General features: G+C 40.4%; 1 protein-coding gene and 1 long non-coding RNA gene across 3 annotated transcripts in view; one reads left to right on the top strand and one right to left on the bottom strand.

Annotated features, from left to right (window-relative positions):
• Positions 1 to 23,595, top strand: part of LOC110255757 — a 35,909-nt gene that overhangs the window by 7,774 nt on the left and 4,540 nt on the right. The window lies entirely within an intron of this gene.
• Positions 5,791 to 23,595, bottom strand: part of LOC106505288 — a 32,359-nt gene continuing 14,554 nt past the window's right edge. For both annotated transcript variants that reach the window (XR_002336549.1, XM_021065322.1), the window contains exon 3: positions 5,791 to 6,259. Coding sequence is in view for 1 of the 2 variants with exons in the window: in XM_021065322.1 (XP_020920981.1) it covers positions 6,248 to 6,259 (12 nt within the window). In the remaining variant the exon portion in view is untranslated. The remainder of the gene's footprint in view (positions 6,260 to 23,595) is intronic.

The raw sequence follows: 23,595 nt of genomic DNA, 5'->3' as shown, positions 1-23,595 counted from the left end.
TTCATTTAATGTTTTTAAAAAATTTTCTATTTAGATTTCTTTTTTGACCCACTGAATATTCAGAAGTGTACTGTTTAGTTTCTATGTATTTGTAGACTTTCCAGATACTGTCTTATTGATTTCTAGTTGTGTACCATTGTGTTCAGATAGCGGGTATAATATGGATCTCCTTAAATTTGCTAAGACGTGTTTGTGTCCTATTATATATGACCTGTTGTGGAGTATGTTCCATGTACACTTGAGAGTAAATTGTTGGATGAAGTGTTCTATATATGCCTGAAAAGTCCTTTTGTTGTAACATATAGACCAGTGTTTTCTTGTTGACTTACCATATGGGGTGATCTATCCATTGCTGCGAGTGGAGTATTGAAGTCCCCTACTGGTATTGAAGTGTCTGTTTCTCCCATCAGATCTGTTTTTGCTTATATTTGGTGCTCTGTGTTGGGTGTGTATATATTTACAATTGTTATTTCTTCTTGCTGTATTGACCCTTGTATCATCACATAATGACCTTCTTTGTGTCTTTTATTGTTTTTGGCTTAACATCTATTTCATGTACCTAGGGCTAGCCTCACATTATTTAGCTTCCACTTGCATGGAATATAATCTTCCATCTGTCATTACTTTGAGTTTATGTGTCTTTAAAGCAGAAACGAGTGTCTTATATGCAGAATATAATTGGGCCTTATTTTTTTTTTTTTATCCAGCCAGCCACTCTATGGTTTTAATTTGTGAATTAAGTCCATTTACATTTAGAGTGATTTTTGTTATGGAAGAGCTTATTACTACCACCAGTTTTTTGCTTTCTGATTTTGTATTTCCATTGTATCTTTTCCCCTTCCGTGTCTACCTTTGTAAATTGGTGGTTTACCATGTTGGTAAGCTTTTTAAATGTTTGTGATCCTACTAAAGATTTTTGCTTTGTGGTTAGCATGAGGCATACATAAAACATCTCATAGTTAAAAACAGTCCATTTTATACTGATAGAAACTTATCTTTGCATTCTTATAAATGTTCCATTCCCTTATTCTCTTCCTTTTATATTTTTTATGTCACAGTATACTTAATTTTATTCTGCATATTTGTTAAAAAGCTGTTGTAAGAGTTCCTGCTATGGCATAGTGGGTTAAGGAGTTGGCATTGTCTCTGTGGTAGCTCAGGTTGCTGCTGAGGCACAAGTTTGATCCCTGGCCCAGCAACTTCCATATGCTCTGGGTGCGGCTGAAAAATTAAAAAAAGAAAAAGAAAAAGCTATCATAGCCATAGATTTTCCTATTACATTTTTCATTCCATTCATTTGAGCTCTGGAATGTTTTTGGATCTTTTCTACAATGTTTGTCATATTTTTCTCCTCTTCATTTTTTTTTTCTGATTTTATTGAATTGTCTTTCTGTCTTTCCTTGTAGCTCACTGAGGTTTCTTATAACAGCATTTTAAAATTATTTATTTGAGGCGTTCCCGTCGTGGCGCAGCAGAAACGAATCTGACTAGGAACCATGAGGGTGCGGGTTTGATCCCTGGCCTTGCTCAGTGGGTTAAGGATCCGGCGTTGCCATGAGCTGTGGTGTGGGTCATAGACAAGGCTCGGATCTGGCGTTGCTGTGGCTGTGATGTAGGCTGGCAGCTACAGCTCTGATTGGACCCCTAGCCTGGAAACCTCCGTATGCCATGGGTGGCTCTAGAAAAGACAAAAAAAAAAGACCAAAAAAAAAATTTATTTATTGGGTAGACTGCAAATTTCCAAGTCTTTAGGATTGATAACTTGAAGACTTTTGTAATCCTCTAGTGATGTTAGGTTACTTTGATTTTTCTTTTTAATGTTCCTGGGGTTTTGTGCTACTGTCTTCACTTTTGCTCCAGCAGTTATGTCTTCAGGAGAGAAATGCCTTCTGTCATCCCTCTAGAATTAGAGATTCTGAGGTGTTCTCAGACCTTTTTGAGTAAACCTGTTTTGTGCTTCTTAATACATCTTTTGGCAGAATTCTCTCTTTTGATCTTGCAACACAACGGGCTGGGTGCTGATAGCCCCTTTTTTTCTCCTAAGGCTGGTGCTGATGCAGAAATTTATGGTCTGTCTTTGGCCTGCAGACATGAGCCAACTTTCTGTGTGTTTTCAAGCTGCCTGCCCAAGCTTGCACTCACTGCCTTGGTTGGGAGCATACATGGCTCACTGGCCACAGTGTGGGGATCTGTATTGGTAAGGTGTGCAGAGCACCGAAGGTGCTCATTGGCCAGTTGGGAGGACCTGTGGGTGAGGCATCCCTATTGCTCATGGGTGGGCTTCCTGATGGAGTCTGTGATACAGCCAGTAGAATCTGCACCATATTAATACCTTAAAAGAATCCTTTCTGCTACGTCTTCCCTCCCACCCCCTCATGAATAAGGAGGTCATGCAACTCGTAAATCAGCACTCCGGGTGAGGCAAGAAAACAGTGTGTCTTTTTGACAGCATCCCACACAGTTGCAGAAGCCACATGCTAACTCACAGGCTATCACTTGCTCTTGAAGAAATCGTGGGCCAGGAAAGTCTCTCTTGGCCCTGAGTTGTGCAGTCTGGGGGGAGGCCTGATATTGGCAGAGTGAAACTATTCCTTTTACTTTGTCCAATGCATCCACACTCATACATTTTTCCCCCCCTCCAACATTGTGCTAGTATTTCTCTACTAGAAACCCGAATATGCACAAAGATGCTTTTGTTCATGAGTGATGGATTCAAATAGTATTTTCCAGGTACCCCTGGGCTGTAGCCAGTAGGATATGGATGACCACAGATGAGCACAACGTCTGGAGCTGAGACTGAGGTCTCTATGCCTGTTACCCTGGACACGGGTGGGTGAGCCTCCTCCTGGCCCCTAGATGTATACTGCTGGTTCCCAAAGCTCCCACAGACACTTCTGTCTCTGAATGAAGCCAAGTTGTTGTTGAAGAGGAGACATGACGAGGCACATCTTATTCAACCATAATACTCATGTAACTCCTCCCTGAAATATATTCAAGTTGAGTAACTCAACCTGAACTTCTTTACTTTGCTTTTATCTTTTCCTTGGTCTTGAGGCCTCAACCAGGATGGCATCTGGAGTGTTCCTCACTAAGGGAAGACGTCCCTGAGACAGATTCTCACATGGAAAAATGATTAGGTTCTTTGCCCCTGTTAATAGAATTCCATTCTCTATAAAGCCACCCACACATTCTTGACCCAGGTCCAAGTTTCTCCTCATGCTGGACAAAGACTAGAACAAGTTAGGGAGCTGTTATCCTTGCTCTTCACGTATGGGAGTTCTCAGACGTGGCCTCATACCGTTACTTCTTGGAAAACATTTAAAAATTCCCTTGCCCAGGACTTTAAAGGATTCAGTAAATTGTATTTCCAAGCATCAATATTTTAAAAAGACTATTATGTTATTCAAATTTGCTGTCAAGTTGAGAATAAATATGCTTGTCCTACTTAATTTTAAAAAAAATGTTCAGGTTGAGTCACCTAAAAATATTGCTAAAATGTACTTTCTGATTTAGGAGACCTGAGTTATGCCTGAAAGCCTGACACCTGAACACAACTCAGGAACATAGACGACACTGAGAGTGTTAAGATCCAGTTTTACACTCAAGTAAATAAAACTTAGTGACCAAAAAACCCCAAAAACCTCACAAGACATGACTGGAAGTGAAAATATCTATATAATATATCACATTGGGAGGATCTCATTCTAAGAAACTAACCAAATATCATGTCCAGTGATTTTTTTTTTTTAATGGCTGCATCCATGGCATACCGGAAATTGCCAAACCAGGGACTGAATTTGAGCCACAACTGCAATCTTCACCGCAGCTACAGCAATGCGTATCCTTTAACCCACTGGGCCAAGCGGAGGATCAAACCTGTGCCTCTGCAGCGACCTGTGCTGCTGCAGTTGGATTCTCAACCCCCTGCACCACAGTGGGAACTCCCATTTCCATGATTTTTAATAACCAAAACGTATAACATGAAGAGAATATCCTCCATTATGGCACTGAATAGAACTCTCAGAGACAAAAATTCTAGTTTCAAGAAAGGCTCAGCTTAAAAAACAGACACTTTCATCCCTAAAGTTGTCTGCTTTATCCAGAGAGTCCCAAATTCCAGTCACTAGGACACTGAGGACAAATAAATTTTAATTAATAGCTTCTTACTGGCTATCAGTTGGCTTACTATCTTCCGGTGTGTAGACTCAAGTTTCTTACTCATTTACTAGTATTTTCCTTTATTTTTCCTGCAGTTTTATTGAGATATAATTGATGTACAGTACAATGGAGTTGGAGGTGTACAGCCTAACTTAATATATTGTAAAAGGATTAGCAAAGAATTTAAAAATTTTCTAATTTCCCAAACACCTCATAGGGCAGTTTGGTAATCTCCATTTAAAGCTCAAGTGAAATTAACGTAATTCATAACATTACATCAAATGGGCTGTGGAACCCTCTGTATTACTTGGTGTTCTGAAATGTTTACATATACCATAGTTGGGGGATGGCTAATTCATGGGACAAATTCTGCTCTTTTCTTTCACTCGAGTAGTCACCTCCAAATTGTATTAGACTGGAGCTAAGTCCTCCCTGCCATGGGGGTGAATCATTCTCCTTGGGGGGGAGACGGGAAGGCCCTCGTGGAGAACATGGACTGGGACGTGGGTCAGTATCACCGAGTCCCTAAGATGTGAAACATCTGACTTGGAGGAGGCGGCTTCTCAGGAGGATGAAATAAGTAGTTCTGAACCTGGAGCACCTCCCCCACCCCTTGTCCCACCATGAAGACAATTCTGAGGGGTTGTCTGGAATGTGCAGAGATGGGGGCGTGGGGGACAGTGCAGGCCTGGATTGGGCTCGGGTAAGGTGAGCTGGGTAGAGGCTGGGAGTTAACACTCAGCCCTGGGCAGGTGGCCGTATGGTCATGTGGTGCCCCTGTTTGTGCCCAAGTCCAGTTGTTCTGGGAAGAGGATGAAGACCATGGGCAGTAACATAGATCAGGTCCCAGAGTAGCCTCAGAAGATAAGGACCTAGTTTTTTTCTTGAGGGGGTGGGGGGTGTACTATGAAGGGGAAGGTTCTAGCAAATCTGAATGGAGACCCAGGCAGGTCTCTTGCCCGGCGCCTAGGTTTGGAGTCCAGATCGCATTTTTGTCTAATAGGCTCTGGTCTGGGCATTGAGTCCTTGGGACACTTGACTTGTGCCTCGTGGTTAAGAACATGGTCCAGACATGGTCTTGGTGGCAAGCTGGGGAACATCGTAGGAGAAGGGAGCAGGCCTGTCGTCTGTCATCTTGGCAATGTTTGGGCACTGACGGATGTGCCGGGGTGCAGATGGTGACGTAATGATGATATCCTCACCTTGTCCTTTATCTGGTCCCCAAGTTAAGAGCAAAGAGTTCTGTATAGAGCTCTTTTTTTTTTTTTTTTGTCTTTTGTCTTTGTTGTTGTTGTTGTTGTTGCTATTTCTTGGGCCGCTCCCGTGGCATATGGAGGTTCCCAGGCTAGGGGTTGAATTGGAGCTGTAGCCACCGGCCTACGCCAGAGCCACAGCAACGCGGGATCCGAGCCGCATCTGCAACCTACACCACAGCTCACGGCAACGCCGGATCCTTAACCCACTGAGCAAAGGCAGGGACCGAACCCGCAACCTCATGGTTCCTAGTTGGATTCGTTAACCACTGCGTGCAAGGCAGACGGCCCTCCTCATCAGCTGTCTTGAGTGTGGATGACCTGTGAAAATATCCTTCAGGGATTTTTTTAATTGATCACGTGGACAGCACTTGGCTTGGAAGGGTGCTGTGGAAAGACACCACAACTATAAGGTATATTTGAATTGCTTCTCCGTCACGAGAAAAAAATAGAAGCAACCAAATAAAAATATTTGGAACATAAGGAATTAAATTTCACTGTAAAATAAATAAAAACAATGATTTGACATATGAAGAGGCACCCAACTTCAGTGATGCTCAGGGGAAAGTACATTACAATGCCAATGTAATAGTTTTATTTCTATTACATTGGAAACCTGAAGTGCCTTTGTAGCATCTCTTGTCAAAATCAATGGAAATGAGCCCTTTGATAGACTCTTGCGGGGAGTATATGTGATGAATGTCCTTTTAAAGGCATTTTGTTCCTTTGCTTCTTCAGATTCTGGGCTTTAGGGGCTCTGTGGGGTTGATGTTTGTGTGATGACCTTGATATTTGCTGTGTCCCTGGGCCTCTGCTCAGTCTCCCTTAGACACCGATCATTTGATTTCCTGAAATAGAAGAAAAAAGGCCAAAAAGTCACTTAGAAATTGAATTAAGATGTTGGGATAGAGGATGTGGAACTCATCTCCTTCCACAGATACATCAAAAATAAATCCACATGTGGGGAGTTCCCACTGTGGTGCAACGGAAACGAATCTGACTAATATCCATGAGGATGCGGGTTGGATCCCTGGCCTTGCTCAGTGGGCTAAGGATCCCGTGTTGCCACAACTGTGGTGTAGGTCACAGATGTGGCTTGGATCCTGCATTGCTGTGGCTGTGGTGTAGGCTGGCAACTGTGGCTCTGATTCCACCCCTAGCCTGGGAATGTTCATATGCTGTGGATGTGGCCCTAATTAAAAAAAAAAAATCCACATATGGAACAGTCCTCACAGAATACCTACTGAATGCTAGCAGGACATCTCAGAAACCCAGAAGTGCAAGAAAGATCTCCACAGAACCAAAAGGATGAAAGAATTTTTTAAAAAGGAAAAAAAGGGGACAGGACCTGACCCTGGGAGGGAGCTGTGAAAGAGGAAAGGTTCCTTTACCCTGGGAAGAGCTTTCACCTGCAGGGAGGTCAGCTGGGGCAGAGAGGGAGCTTCAGAGGCTTGGAGGAGCTCAGTAGCCCGGTGGCAGCAGACAAAACAGACCAGCACAGAGGCTCGGCGCTGCCGCACAGCATCCCCAGCCTAAGACTGGTAGGTTCAGCGGCTGGGTGCTGAAACAGGTTTCAGAGGACAGACCAGGGGAGAGGACTGGGGTTGGCCGCATGGGGACAGCCCGAAGGGACTGGAGTGTGGTTCAGGCTGCACCCAGGGGTATACGCGGAAGCAGCCCAGGCCTGGCGCACAAGCCTGTCTCAGCATGCTCACACTGGCCCTTCAGGATTCATAGTTCAGTATGTTGTTAGCTTTGGACTTGTCATGACTTTTAGTGTATTGAGGTATATTCCTTCTGTAACTAATTTCTTGAGACTTTATCATGAAGTGAAGTTGGATTTTGTCAAATATTTCTTCCGTATCTATTAATATTTTCCCTTTATTCCCTCGATGTGGTGTATCACAATTATCGATGGCCATATGTTGAGCTACCCTTGCATCCAGGCTCCCATATGATCATGATGAATGATCTTTTTTGTGCGCTGTTGAGTTTAGTTGGCCAGTATTGTGAGTATAGTTCATCTTTGTTTTTCAGGGATGCCGACCTGTACTTTTCTCATAGTGCCCTTGCCTTGTTTTGATATTGGGGTAATAGCTTTCATCAGATGGTTTGAAAGTGTTCCTTCCTGTTTAAATTTTTGGAAGTATTTGAGAAGTTTTGGCTTTAATTTCTTCTTAAAGACTTGGTATAATTCACCAGTAAAACCATCTGTCTGGTCCTGAGATGTTATTTATTGAGAAATTTTTAAATACTGCTTCCTTCTCTTTACTCATTACTGATCTGTACATATGTTCTGTTTCTTAACTATTTAATTTCAGTAGGTTGTTTGTTTCTAGGAGTTTGTCCTTCCATTTCTTTCTAGGTAACCTAAGTTTATATAGGATTATTAATAGTAGTCTTTTATTGCATTTTCTATTTCTGAGGCATCACTGTATAATGATGTCCCTTTATCTTAGTTATTCTGCTAACTAAAGTTTGTCAATTTTAGCTTTTCCAAAAATCTCAATTTTATCTTTCTACTATTTTTGTTGTCTCAGTTATTTTTATAACTGCTCTAATCCTTATTATTTATTTCATTCCGCCAACATTGGGCATGTTCTTTTTCTAGTGCCTTTAGTTGTAAAGTTAGGTTGGGAATTTTTTTTTCTTAGAAACAAAAGATTTTTAATACTTATGGCATAAACAGGCATGAGCGTAATATTGTATTGGTTCTCCCTCCCCCCAGTTCCCACTGGGGTGACGCAGAGGGATCCAGTGGGTGCTGTGTTACTCTGAGGAACACTGAGTTCGAGGGCTCCACTGCTTTGAAAATGAGAGCTTAGCAATGTTCTTGTTTGTCTGAGAGACATTGTCTCATTCCTCAAGGCTGTTCATTACACACTCGCAACATTGGCTCAGGTAAAATGCTGTCAGGGCATGCATTCTTTTTTTAAATTGAGTAGTTGATGTACAATGTTAGTTTCAGGTGTACAACGTAATGATTCAACATTTAAGTGTATTGCAAAAGGATCATCATGATGAGTCAAGGAACCACCTGTCCCCATCCACAATTATTGTAATACCACGAACCATAGCCTCGATAATATATATTAAGTTCTTGTTACTTTTTTATGACTGGCATTTTATACTTAGGCTCCTTCACCTGTCTTGCCCAACACCCACTCATCTCCTCTCTTGCAGTTACCAAGTTTTCAGTGTCTTACTGAAGGACTGATTTTGTTGTTTTTAGAGTCCACATATAAGTAAGATCATGTGCTGTCTTTTTTTATGTGACTTATTTCACTTTGCATAATACTCTCTAGGTGCAGCCATGTTGTCAACAATGGAAAACTTCATATCTCTGTATATGACTGTATATGTACCCATGTGTATGTATGTATCTATGTATCTGTGTGTATGTATGTATATATATACATGTATACACATCTTTTTTACCCATTTATCTATCATTGCACATTTAGGCTGCTACCATATATTAGCTATTGTAAATAATGTTGCAGTGAACATAGGGGTGCATATATCTCTTATATTTTTTTGGCCATGCCCACAGCATGCAGAGGTTCCCAGGCCAGAGATCAGACCCGTGCCACACAAGTGGCAATGCCAGATCCTTAACCTGCTGAGTTACCAGGGAACTCCCTCTTTAGTTTTCTGTATTGTTTTATTTTCCTTGGATAAATAACCAAAAGTAGAATTGCTAGATCATATGGTAGTTTTATTTTTTTTATGTTTTCTTTTTTTTCTCTTTTTAGGGCCACACCTACAGCATATAGAAGCTCCCAGGCAAGGGGTCAAATCAGAGCTGCAGCTTGAGCCTACACCACAGCCAAAGCGACAACAGATCTGAAGTGCATCTGCGGCCTACACTGAACCCACTGAGCGAGGCCAGGATTAAACCCACATTCTCAGGGACACTATGTTGGGTTCCTAACCCACTGAGCCACCACGGGAACTTCTATTTTTTTATGTTTCAGGACCCTCCCTACTGTTTTCAGTAGTGGCTGCACTGATTTACAGTCTTACCAGCAGTGGAGCTAAGTTCTCTTTTCTACACATGCTCAGCAATACTGTATTGTCATTTTGATGACAGCCATTCTAACAACTGTAGGCTGCTATCTTTTTGTAGTTTTGATTTGCATTTCCTAATAATTAGTGATGTTGAGCATATTTCCCTGTGACTTTTGGTCTTCTGGGTTTTTTGTTTTTCGCAAAATGTATATTTAGCTCCTCTATCTAATTATTTTTGTTCATTTAAAAAAAATGAACTATATTGACAATATTATATTAGTTTCAGGTGTACAGCATAGTGACCCAGTATTTTTTTTACAGATTATCCTTGATTAAAAGTTATTATGGGGAGCTCCTATTGTGGCTCAGTGGTAATGAACCCAACTAGTATCCCTGAGGACATGGGTTCAATACCTAACCTTGCTCAGTGGGTTAAAGATCCTGCGTTGCTGACTGTGGCATACGCCGGCAGCTACAGCTCCAATTTGACCCCTAGCTTGGGAATTTCCAAATATCGTGGGTGTGGCCCTAAAAAAAAAAAGTTATTGCAGGATAATGGCTATAATTTCCTGTCCCATACAGTATATCTTTGTTGCTTACCTATTTTATACCTAGTAGTTTGTACCTCTTAATCTTATACTCCTAATTTGCCCCTCCCCGTTACCTCTTCCCACTGTAAACCACTAGTCTCTTTATATATCTTTGAGTCTGTTTCTGTTTTGCATATACATATATTCATCTTATTTTTAGACTCCACATACAAATGATATCACACAGTACTGGTCTCTGACTTCATTAAGTCATTCTATAGGTCCATCCACAGTGCTGCAAATGTCACAGTTTCATTCTTTTTATGGCTGTGCAATATTCCACTATCCACATATGCCATATCTTCTTTATCCATTTGTCTGTTTATAGGCATGTGGGTTGTCTTCATATTTTGGCCATTGTCCATACTGCTGCTGTGAGCACGGGTTTATGTACCTTCTTGAATTAGTGTTTTCATTTTTTTCCCTAGAAATGTACCTAGGAGACTTATTGATGAATCATATGGTAGTTCTATTTTTAGTTTTTTGTTTTTTTTTTGTCTTTTGTCTTTTGAGGGCCACACCTGCGGCATATGGAGGTTCCCAGACTAGGGGTCCAGTGGAGCTGTAGCTGCTGGCCTACACCACAGCCACGCCAGATCCAAGCCTTGTCTGCAACCTACACCACAGCTCACGGCAACGCCAGATCCTTAGCCCACTGAGCAAGGCCAGGGATCGAACCCGAAACCTCATGGTTCCCAGTTGGATTTGTTTCCACTGCACCGCAATGGGAACTCCTATTTTTAGCTTTTTTAAAGGACCCTCCATACTATTTTCCATAGTGGCTGTGACAGTTTACAGTCCTATCAGCAGTGTTCAAGGGTTCATTCTCCACATCCTCTCCAATATTTATTTGTAGACATTTCAATGATAGGCTGTTTTTTTTTTTTAAATAATGATAGGTAGTTTTAATAGGTATGAGGTTGATAGTGCATTGTTTTAATTTTTATTTAATAAAGTATAGTTGATTCATAACTGTGGTAATTTCTGCTGTACAGCAATGACTTGGTCATATGTATGCACACACACATGCACACACACATTCTAATATTGTGCTATACAATAGGGCCTTATTGTTTATCCATTCTAAATGTAATAGTTTGCATCTACTAGCCCCAAACTCCCAGTTCATCCCACTCCCCCTACATTGTTGTTTTGAATTGAACTTCTCTAATAATTAGTGATGTTCAGCATCTTTTCTGGTGCCTTTCAGCCTATGTATGACTTCTTTGGAAAGAAGTCTATTCATGTCTTCTTCCCATTATTGTGTGGTATTTTGTTATTTATTTTTAAGGCCATGCCCATGGCATGTGGCAGTTCCAAGGCCAGGGACTGAACCCATGCCACAGCTATGACCTAAGCCACTGCAGTGACAATGCCAGATCCTTAACCTGCTGCACCACAAGGGAACTCTGTGTTTGGTGTTTTTTTTTTTTTTTTTCTTTGAGATTGAGTTGTATGTACTGTTTATATATTTTTGATATTAACCCACTGTCAGTCATACTATTTGCAAATATTTTCTCCCATTTTGTGTTAGAATTTTTATTTTGTGATGATTTTCAATGCTGTGCAAAAGCTCAAGTTTATTTAGGTCCCATTTGTTTATTTTTGCTTTTATTAATTTTGCCATAGAGGACAGATCCAAAAATATATTGCTGCAATTTATGTCAGAGTCTTTCTCTCTACATTTTCTCTTAGGGGTTTTATGGTTTGGGTTATTATGCTTAGGTCCTTAATCCATTTTGAGTTTATATTTGTGTATGATGAGAGTACATGTTCTACTCTCATTATTTTACATGTAGCACTCCAGTTTTCCCAGCACCACTTACTGAAGAGACTGTCTTTTCTCCACTGTATGTTTTTGCCTCCTTTCTAGTAGATTTATTGACCGTAAGTGTGTGGCTCTCTATTCTACTCCATTGTATGTGTCTGTTCTGTGATTATTTTAGCTCTGTAGTCAGGAAGCCTGATAATTCCAGCTTTGGTCTTTTTTCTCAGGATTGCTTTGGCAATGTGGTCATTTTGTGGTCCTATATTTATTTTAGGATTATTCATTCTAGTTCTATAAAAAATGTCATGGGTATTTTGATAGGGATTGCTTTAAATCTATAGGTTGCTTTGAGAGAGGTATGGCTATCCCTTTTTTTTTTTTTTTTTTAGGGCCACACCCATGGCATGTGGAAGTTCCCAGGCTAGGGGTTGAATTGGAGCTGTAGGTTGCTTTAAATCTGTAGGTTGATTTGAGAGAGGTATGGCTATTTTTAAAATATTAATTCTTTCAATCCAAAAGCTTGGGGTGTCTTTTCATTTAATTTGTATCATCTTCAGTTTCCTTCATCAATGTCTTATACTTTTCAGTGTATTAATCTTTCACCTCTGTGGTTAAATTTATTCATACGTATTTTATTATTTTTGATACAATCAAACATTTTTCCTTATTTTCTCTGATACTTTGTTATTAGTAGAGAGCAAAATGACAGATTTCTGTACATTGTGTGTACTTCAGATTTACTGAATTTATGCTAATGTTGATGAAGTCTTTAGGGTTTTCTCTGTATTATCATGTCATCTGCAAACAGTGACATTTTTACTTCCTTTACAAACTCGATCCATTTCTTTTGTTTTTTTGTCTTTTTGCAATGGCCAGGAGTGTTGATACTGTGTTGATGAAAAGTGGTGAGAGCAAGCATCTTGCCCTGCTTTACCTTTACCCTATATTCCTGCTCGAAAAACAGGCGCAGTGCTGGCAGATGACTTAAGCTTAAGAACAAAGACCTGAAGGCATAAGTTATTCATGTGGTCAGCTGAATGAGGACATAATGCGTTGGTCTAGGCATGCTGGACCTGTGCAGATAGGCATGCTGTTTGCACAGCATGATACATCCTCTTAAGAATAAGAGGAAGATGAGCCTCATGGCCCCAAGGGGTTTATGAGAGGTCCTTAGTAGGATATGCATCAGCAAGGAGAACCGAGGTGCAAACCTAGGCACACAGGGTTGCTGCAGATAGGCATGCTGTCTGCAGAAGCACAGCGGTGATTCTCTAGATGCTATGCATAGATGGGAGGCACCTAGCTTCCTCAGTGCTAAGGACTGTTAAATGCCTAAAGGATAAAAGCTTAATCAGCAACCGGCTATGGGACTTTTAAAATAATAATAAAAAAACCTATATCCTGCATCTATCGGCCCCTCCTCACTTGCCGTCATCCTAAAGAGCACAATGAAAACAGTGTGGTTTCTTGAGGCAGCGCTCTTGGTCCCTGAGACCTTGAGTGCCCCAGTTCCCACCTTTGATTAAGATAAATGTCTCTGTGTCTTGTTTTATGTTAACTTTTTCTTAAGTTTCACAGCACCCATCCTTCAGCGCTCACCTGCTGAGCTGGTCTTGGCAGACCTGGGAAATCGGGTTCCTTCTCCAGGCTAGGAAATTCATCAGTTAGTATGTCCTCCAAATTCTCTGCCCCCTTCTCTCTTTCTCCCCTTTCTGGGACCCCTTGCTGTTAATATTCTTGATGTTGTCTAAGAGGTCCTTTTACCCATCATCTCTTGTTTACTTCTTGCTATTCAACTTTTGTGATTTTCACTATTGTCTTCCGGGTCACTGATCTAATTCTTCTGTAATATATAATGTTGCTTCCCTCCAGTGTGTGTGTGTAATCTCAGTTGTATTTTGAGCTGTTTGCTCTTTTATATTTTAATATTCTTTGTTGAAGTTCTGATTTATTACTCTTTGTTGAAGTTCTAACTATGTCCCTCTATTATTCTCCTAACTTGAGTGAGCACCTTTATAATCGTGGATGCCTTTTTTTCAGGTAGAATGCTTGTCTCAGCTTTGTCTAGTACTTTTCCTGCTGCTGTCTTGTTACTTCATTTGTAACATTTACTTTCTTGTTTCCACATTCTCTGTGCATTTCTATTCATTAGGTTTGGTTCATTGCATTTCCCAGTCACAGAGAAGTGGCCTTATCTACAGGGCCCAATAGCACATTCCCTTTTGGCCAGCAGAGCCAGACGCTCTGGGGGGGGGGGTCCCCCATGTGGAATGCCTGCACCTTTTTGCAGTGGCAGGGCCAGGTACTGTGGACTAGCTGGTAGGTGGCATTGGACCCTGGCCTAAATGGCTGAGGCCCTGCATTATGTGATTGCTGTGGGTGTGCTGGAGGGCACGCAGCCCTCTGTTACGGAGAGCTGTGTGGTGCTCAGGTAGTGGGGTGGGCCCCAAGTGTGCCTGGTTGTGAGGCCTTGTGTTGCAGAGGTGCTGTAGGCATGGTGGTGGATGGGAAAGACCCTAATGCTAATCAGTTAGATAATCATTTCATGATGTATTTTAGTCAAATTATTATGCTGTACACCTTAAACAGTGTTGTATGTCAATTATATCTCAATAAAAGTTAAAGGAAAAAATGAATAATACCTTAATAAACCTAACTTAGGAAAAAAAGTTATAGCAAGATTAAGTGAATCCCCCACCAGACTTCCATGTCTTTGTTGTTAGGAAATCTATCAATATAATTTACCACCTTATAAATTTAGGAAAGGCCTGGGATCAACTTTACAGATGCGAACAAAGTAGCATGGTAGAATTGTATAGGTAATACTTATAAAAATAAAGAAGGTATTAATGCATATGTACTCAAAGAAATGTTACATACCCCCAATACTAGTTCATCTAGAAAAGTAGTATAGATTAATAATTCTCATTCTGACAGAAAATTAATGAGAAAACACCGACCTGCATAACACTTAAGAGAAGTAAACCAAGGAGTTCCCGTTATGGCTCAGTGGTTAACAAATCCGACTAGGAACCATGAGGTTGCAGGTATGATCCCTGGCCTCGCTCCGTGGGTTAAGGATCCTACATTACTGTGGCTGTGGTGTAGGCCAAGGCCAGTGGCTACAGCTCCGATTAGACCCCTAGCCTGGGAACCTCCACATGCTTTGGGTGCAGCCCTAGAAAAGACAGACAAAAAAAAAAAAAAAAGAAAAAAGAAAGAAAAGAAAGTAAACCTAATGGAAATATACAGAACATTTCATCCAAGGACCCCAGAAAACACATTCTTCTCAAGGGGACATAAAACATTCCTTAGGATATAGCATTCCTGGGCCACAAAGCTAATCTTAACACATTTAAAATTAAAATCATATCTCAGCTTTTCAACCACAATAATAGGGACTAGAAACCAACAGGAAAAAAATCTGAAAAATTTACAAATACATAGAAAGTAAACAACACTCTCAAATAACCAGTGGGTCAAAATAGAAATTGAAAGAAATCACTAACTTGAAAAGAATAAAATAAAAATACAAAATAACACAATTTAGGGAATATATCAAAAGTAGTTCTTATGTGACTACATTTTTTTTTTTTTCCGTCTTTTTAGAGCCATACCTGTGGCATATGGAGAAGGTTCCCAGGCTAGGGGTCTAATCGGAGCTGTAGCTGCCAGCCTACACCACAGTTACAGCAATGCCAGATCCAAGTTGCATCTGAGACCTATACCACAGCTCATGGCAACACCAGATCCTTAACCCACTGAATGAGTCCAGGGATCAAAACTGCAACCTCATGGCTCCTAGTCAGATTTGTTTCTGCTAGGCCATGACGGGAACTCCTTGCATTTTTTAAAATGCAGGTTTTCAAAAACAACTTTACACATCAAGGAAGCAGGGAAAAAAAAGAACCAAGCACTAAATTAGCACAAGAGAGCAAAGATTAGAGAAGAAATAATGGACGAAGAGACTAGGGAATAAAAGAAAAAAATCAAACTAAGAGTTGGTACTTTTGGAGTTCCCGTCGTGGCGCAGTGGTTAACGAATCCGACTAGGAACCATGAGGTGGCGGGTTCGGTCCCTGCCCTTGCTCGGTGGGTTAACGATCCGGCGTTGCTGTGAGCTGTGGTGTAGGTTGCAGACTCGGCTTGGATCCCGAGTTGCTGTGGCTCTGGCGTAGGCCAATGGCTACAGCTCCTATTCAACCCCTAGCCTGGGAACCTCCCTATGTCGCAGGAGCAGCCCAAGAAATGGCAAAAAGACAAAAAAAAAAAAAAAAAAAAAAAAGAGTTGGTACTTTAAAAAATAAAGCAAATTGACAAACATTTAGCTAAACTTAGGAAAAAAAGAGAAGTAAAAAAAATCTGATGAGAGTTCCCATCGTGGCACAGTGGAAACAAATCCAACCAGGAGCCATGAGGTTGCAGGTTCGATCCCTGGCCTCGCTCAGTGGGTTAAGGATCCGTCGTTGCCATGAGCTGTGGTGTAGGTCGCAGACGTGGCTCGATCTGGCGTTGCTGTGGCTCTGGTGTTGGCCTGCAGCTACAGTTCCGATTAGACCCCTAGCTGGGAACCTCCATATGCCATGAGTGCAGCCCTAAAAGGACAAAAGACAAAAAAAAAAAAAAAAAAAAATCTGATGAATGACAGAGGAGACATCAAAGAAATACAGAAGACTGTAAGAGTATATTATTAACAATTACACACCAAATAATTAGATAGAAATTCCCAGATGCATGAAGCCTACCAAGCCTAAATCATGAATACAAAGTCTGAACAGACTAATAATAAACAAGGACATTGAAATAATAAACACAAAACTCCCAACAAAGAAAAGCCCAAGACCAAATGGTTTCACTGGTGAATTCTACCAAACATTAAAAAATAACACCAATCACTGTCAAACTCTTCCCAAAAAATTGAGGGAACAGTCCTAAGCTCTTTTTATGAGGAGAGCATTACTCTGACAACAAACCCAGATAAGGAAGCCTATACAAAAATAAATGTATAGGCTGAAATGCTTAATGAATATAAATGCAAAAATTTCTCAGCAAAAGTCTAACCAAATTCAACAGTTTATTATAAATATCATCCACTGTGATCAAGTGGAATTTATCCCTGCATGGAAGGATGGCACGATACCGCTATATATGACATGATAAGGGTGATACACAATGTTAATAGAAAGAATAATAAATATATGATCCTTTCAACAGAGGTAGAAAAAGCTATTAACAAAATTCAATACTCTTTTATGATAAATGCTCTCAGCAGATTGAGAACAAAAGGAACATACCTCAAAATAACACCATATAACACACACCCACAACTAACTGTGTACTCAGTGGTGAAGAACTCAAAGCTTTTCCTTTATAATTGGAAATAAGATAAGGGTACCCACACTCACTACTCTTACTAAAGACAGTGCCAAAATCCTAAGCAGAGCAATCCCACACAAAAATAAGAAAAAGGCATCCAAAATGAAGAGGAAAAAGTAAAGCTTCCCTATTTTCAGAAAACCTGATCTTACATATATGATTCCTCCCAAAAAAATGGTAAAACTAATAAATGAATTCAACAAAGTTGTAGGATACAGCATCAACATAACAAAAATCAATTGCATTTCTATATACTACTAATAAAACATCTGAAAGAAATAATTCCATTTACAATTGCATGAGAAAAATACCGAGGAATAAATTTAACTGAAAAATGAAAGACCTGTGTAATGAAAATTACAAGACATTAAGGAAAGAAATCGAAGACAACACAAATAAATGTTAAGATAGCCTTTGCTCATGAATTAAGAGAATATTGTTATAAATGTCCATACTTCTCGAAGCAATGTACAGGTTCAATGAAGTCCTCGTCAAAATTTCAGTAGCTTTTTTCACAGAAATAGAACAAAAGGAATTCTAAAATTTGCATGGAACCACACTGGAATCAAAATAGCAAAAGTGATGCTAAAAAAGAAAAAAACTGGAGGCTTCATGCTCTAAGATTTCAAACCGTATTACAAAGCTATGGCAATAAAAATAGTATGGCATTGACCCAAACACAAAGATCCCTGGAGAAAACACTACAGAAATAAACCTAAGCATATATAATCAATTTATGACAAAGGAGCCAAGAATATAAAATAGGGAGATATACTAATCTCTTTAATAGATGTTGTTGGTAAAACTGGGAGCTCATTCTACCACGTGTACACCGGTGCTGGCAAATGCCACTTTGGAAACCTCCTTCTAGCTTATAGCCCCAACACCCAGCCCTGTCCAGAGCAACACCCTAGAGGAGCCAGTAGTGGGATGCCTCAGGACAAGCAACCAACACAGCATGGACACAGCATCACCCACTGGCAGAAAGATTGCCTTACAACCCTGTAAGCCCACAATCACCCCAGACATGATCCTACCCATTAGAGGGCCCAGGACCTGGTCCCATGCTCTAGTGCACAGACACTCAACCCAAGACTCTCAGAGGCCTGTAGCCAGAGAACCTGGGACCCACTTCCAACCAACAGTGGGCAAGCACCATTCTCAGGATCCCATGGGCCTGAGCCACACCATCTAGTGTACCTGCCCTAACCTCAGTACCAGCTTCCCCATCTAGGGGTGGATACCAGCCATAGGAAAACCATAGCTCTGCAGTCTGTGGATATGGCCCACCTACCAGGAGACCAGATCATGCCCTGGGACTGGCTGGGCCCCAGCACTACCCACCAGTAAGTATACTCTAGTCTCAGGCTCAGCTTCACACACTAGTAGGCAGATACCAGGTACAAGAAACTGTAGCCCCACAGCCTGCAGACATAGCCCACCCATTAGCATGCCAGGATCATTTCCTGGGACCAGCTTGGCTCTGGCCCCAATCACTAGCAGTATTAAGAGAAGGTTTAAGACACCCTGGGCCTGCAGTGAGCTATGTCAGAAAGTAATGCCACCCATCAATGATCCAATACAAATTTGGGGACCTGCAATCAGACTCCAGGACCTGGCTTATTCACAGCAGGTGGCCAACAGCCCTGGGGTTTCCTGGATTAGCATTACCGGCTAACTCCACCCACACGTAATGCAGCACTAGCCTGGGTTCCCCCAGGGTTCTGCAGTAAGCCACCTCCTGCATGGTCCTAACAACCAGTAGCTAGCCAGAGGCATCTGCACAAGGCAGGAGCCAGCAGCCAACCAGACCAGGGGCCAACCATGCCTACCAGAGCACCCTCTAGTGAGCCCGCCACAACAGAAACACCCATGCTGCTCTCATAGGGAAAACTTCTAGAGCATAAAGCTCTTAATGAGAAGGGACTGTACTGCTGGGACACATAGTATGGCACCTGCAAAAGGTCACTTGTCCAACACTGGGAAACGTAACAAATCTATGAGATACTAAAACTATGAACAGCAAAATGAGGGTGACAAAGGAACATGTTCCAACCAAAGGAACAAGATAAAACCCCAAAAGAACTAGGTGGAGAACGGCAGTCTACCCAAGAATTTAGTGATCATAAAGATGATTGAAGAACTCAGGAGAAGAATGTGTGCAAAGAATAGTCAGAAATTTTTAACAAAATTTTAGAACATATAATCAGAGATGAAGAATAAAGTAAGTGAAATGAAAAACACGCTAGAAGGAATCAACAGTAGATTGAATGATACCGAGAGATGGATCTGGAAGACAGTAGTGGAAACCATGATACTGAAGAGAAAAAATAAGAAAATAAGGAAAATGAGAACAATTCAAGAGACTTCTGTAGCAACATCAAGCACACTAATATTTGCATTATAGAGGACCCAGATGAAAAGAGAGAAAAGGGGGCTGAGAACGTAATTGAAGGCATATCTGAAAACCTCCCTAACCTGTTATAGGAAACAGACATCCAAGTTCAGGAAGCACAGAATGTCCCAATCAAGGTTACCTGTAGAGAAAGGCATGAAAATACATGGTAATTAAACTGGCAAAAATTAAAGAGAGAATGTTAAAAGTAGCAAAGGAAAAGCAACACATTTCTTGCAAGGGAAGGGCCCAGAAGGCTATCAGCTGACTTTTCAGCATAAAATGTGCAGGCCAGAAGGGAGTGGCATGATATATTCAGAGTGATGAAAGGAAAAAAAACTACAACCAAGAATACTGTAACCAGCAAGCTTCTTGTTCAGATCTGGAGAGATCAAAAGCTTCATAGACAGGCAGAAACAGGGTTCAGGATAACGAAACCACCTTTATAAGAAATGTTAAAGGACATTCTCTAAGCAAAAAAAGAAGAGGCCATATCTAGAAAAGAAAAACAGCTCAGTGGCAAGGGCAAGCATGTAATAAAGGGGGGAAATCATACGTGCATGGATCTAGTAGGAAGGTTAAAAGACAAATATAGTAAAATCATCTACACTGACAATAAGCAGTTAAGGGATAAACAAAACAATTAGATGTAAAATATGTATCAAGACAGTAATCATGAGGGAGGCCAGTACAAATGCATTCAAAATGAAGAAATCAGCCACATAAAATAATTGTGTGTTGTGTGTATGCCTGATGGCAACCACAAACCAAACATCTGTAGTAGACACATACACAAAAGTAAAAGAAATCCAAACATAACACTAAAGATTGCCATCAAGGAGTTCCCTTTCTGGCTCAGTGGGTTGAGAACCTGACTAGTATTCACAAGGATGCAGATTCAATCCCTGGCCTCACAGAGTGGGTTAAGGATCTGGCATTGTTGCAAGCTGCAGCATAGGTCAAAGATGCAGCTTGGATATGGTGTTGCTATAGCTGTGGTGTAGGCTGGTAGCTGCAGCTTCAATTTGACCCCTAGCTTGGGAACTTGCATATGTTGTGAGTGCAGCCCTAAAAAGACAATAAATAAAGCCATCAAGTTACAAGAAAACAGGAGGGGGGGGGAAGACCTACAAAACAACCCCTTCACTTTCAATCTATATGTATCCCCAATGTACAAAATGGCAATAACATACATATCAATAATTACTTTAGGAGTTCCCTCATGGCTCAGCTTGTTAAGGATCCAGCATTGTCATTGCTGTGGGTCGGGTGTTGCTGTGGTGTAGGGTGGCAGCCACAGCTGCAATTTGACTCCTAGCCTGGGAACTTCCATATGTCACAGGTGTGGCCCTAAAAAGACAAGAGAAAGAAAGACAGACAGACAGAAAGGAAGGAAAAGAATGACACTATATAATGATCAAGGATTAGTCCAGGAAGAAGGTATAACAATTGTAAGTGTATGTTAGGAAATAAATAGACCCTTTTTTTTGTTTGTTTGTCTTCTTAATTTGAATACAGTAATGAAGTGTTTGAACCTACAGGACCATCAGGCTAAAACACACAATTATAGGAAGGGGTTAGCATACTTAAAAAACAGGGCAACCACAAGCCAAAACCAAACATTGCATGCACAAAAAATGAGAAACAAAAAAACAAACAAAAAAAACCCCACTCAAACAGATAATAACCGGAGACTATCCAACCAAAAAAAGAAAGGAAGAATGGAGAACCATAGAATCAACTGGAACACGAGGTTCAAAACGGCAATAAATAATCATCTATCAATTATCACTTTAAATGTCAATGGACTGAATACTCCAATTAAAAGACACAGAGTGGCTGAGTGGATAAAAAGGCAAAAACCTCCAATATGCTGCCTACAAGAAACTCACCTTAGGACAAAGGATACATATAGATTGAAAGTGAAGGGGTGGGAAAAAATATTTCAAGCCAGTAGACATGACAGGAAAGCAGGAGTTGCAATACTCATATCAGACAAAATAGACTTTAAAACAAAAGACATAAAGAAAGACAAAGAAGGACACTAATGATTAAGGGATCCATCCAAGGAGAGGATGTTACTATCATCAACATATATGCCCCAAATATAGGAGCACCCAGATACATACAACAAATATTAACAGACATAAAGGGAGAAATTGATGGGAATACAATCACAGTAGGAGACTTTAATAACCTACTCACATCAATGGACAGATCCTCTAGACAGAAAACCAATAAAGCAACAGAGATCTTGAAGGAAACAATAGAAAAGTTAGACTTAATTGACATCTTCAGGACACTACATCCAAAAAAATCAGAATACACATTCTTTTCAAATGCTCATGGAACATTCTCAAGAATCGACCACATACTGCGACACAAAGCTAACCTCAATAAATTTAGGAGCATAGAAATTATCTCAAGTATCTTCTCTGACCACAATGCCATGAAATTAGAACTCAACCATGGGAAAAGGAAAGAGAAAAAACCTACTACATGGAGACTAAACAACATGCTACTAAAAAACCAATGGGTCAATGAGGGAATCAAGAAGGAAATTAAAAACTACCTTGAAACAAATGATAATGAAGACACAACCTCTCAAAACCTATGGGATGCTGCGAAAGCAGTGCTCAGAGGGAAATTTATAGCAATCCAGGCCTTTCTCAAAAAAGAAGAAAGATCCCAAATTGACAACTTAACCCTCCACCTAAACAAATTAGAAAAAGAAGAACAAAAAAGACCTAAAGTCAGCAGAAGGAAGGAAATTATAAAGATCAAAGAAGAAATCAATAAAATAGAGATTCAAAAAACAATAGAGAAAATTAATAAAACCAAGAGCTGGTTCTTTGAAAAGGTAAACAAAATTGACAAACCCCTGGCCAGATTTACTAAAAAGAGGAGAGAAAGAACCCAAATAACCAAAATTATAAGTGAAAAAGGAGAAATAACAATGGATACAGCAGAAATACAAAAAACCATAAGAGAATACTATGAACGACTATATGGCAACAAGTTTGACAATCTGGAAGAAATGGACAATTTTCTAGAATCTTACAGCCTGCCTAAACTGAATCAAGTAGAAACAGACCAACTGAACAGACCGATCACTAGAAATGAAATTGAAGAGGTCATAAAATCACTCCCTACAAATAAAAGTCCAGGACCAGATGGCTTCACAGGCGAATTCTATCAAACATATAAAGAGGAACTGGTGCCCATCCTCCTTAAACTCTTTCAAAAGGTTGAAGAAGGAATACTCCCAAAGACATTCTATGATGCCACCATCCCCCTAATTCCAAAACCAGAGATACCACCAAAAAGAAAACTATTGGCCAATATCGTTGATGAATATAGATGCAAAAATTCTCAACAAAATCTTAGCCAACCGAATCCAACAACTTATCAAAAAAATCATACACCATGACCAGGTTTGGTTCATCCCAGGTTCACAAGGATGGTTCAGCATACACAAATCAATCAACGTCATACACCACATTAACAAAAGAAAAGTCAAAAATCATGATCATTTCAATAGACGCAGAAAAAGCATTTGACAAAGTCCAACATCCATTCATGATCAGGACCCTCGCCAAAGTGGGTACAGAGGGAACATTCCTGAGCATAATCAAAGCCATTTATGATAAACCCACAGCAAATATAATACTCAATGGGGAAAAACTGAAAGCCTTCTCACTCAAATCTGGAACACGACAGGGATGCCCACTCTCACCACTGCTCTTCAACATAGTTTTGGAAGTCCTAGCCACAGCAATTAGGCAAACAAAAGAAATAAAAGGTATCCATATAGGAAGAGAAGAGATAAAACTGTCACTGTACGCCGATGACATGATAACATACATAGAAAACCCTAAGGACTCAACCCCAAAACTACTTGAACTGATGAATAAATTCAGCAAAGAGCAGGCTATAAGATTAACATTCAGAAGTCAGTCGCATTTCTGTACACCAGCAATGAAATATTAGAAAAGGAATGCAAAAATATGATACCTTTTAAAATTGCACCTCACAAAATCAAAT

Source organism: Sus scrofa, chromosome 11, assembly GCF_000003025.6.
Source record: "Sus scrofa isolate TJ Tabasco breed Duroc chromosome 11, Sscrofa11.1, whole genome shotgun sequence".
NCBI lineage: Eukaryota > Metazoa > Chordata > Mammalia > Artiodactyla > Suidae > Sus > Sus scrofa.
This window is presented reverse-complemented; position numbering and strand designations above follow the sequence as displayed.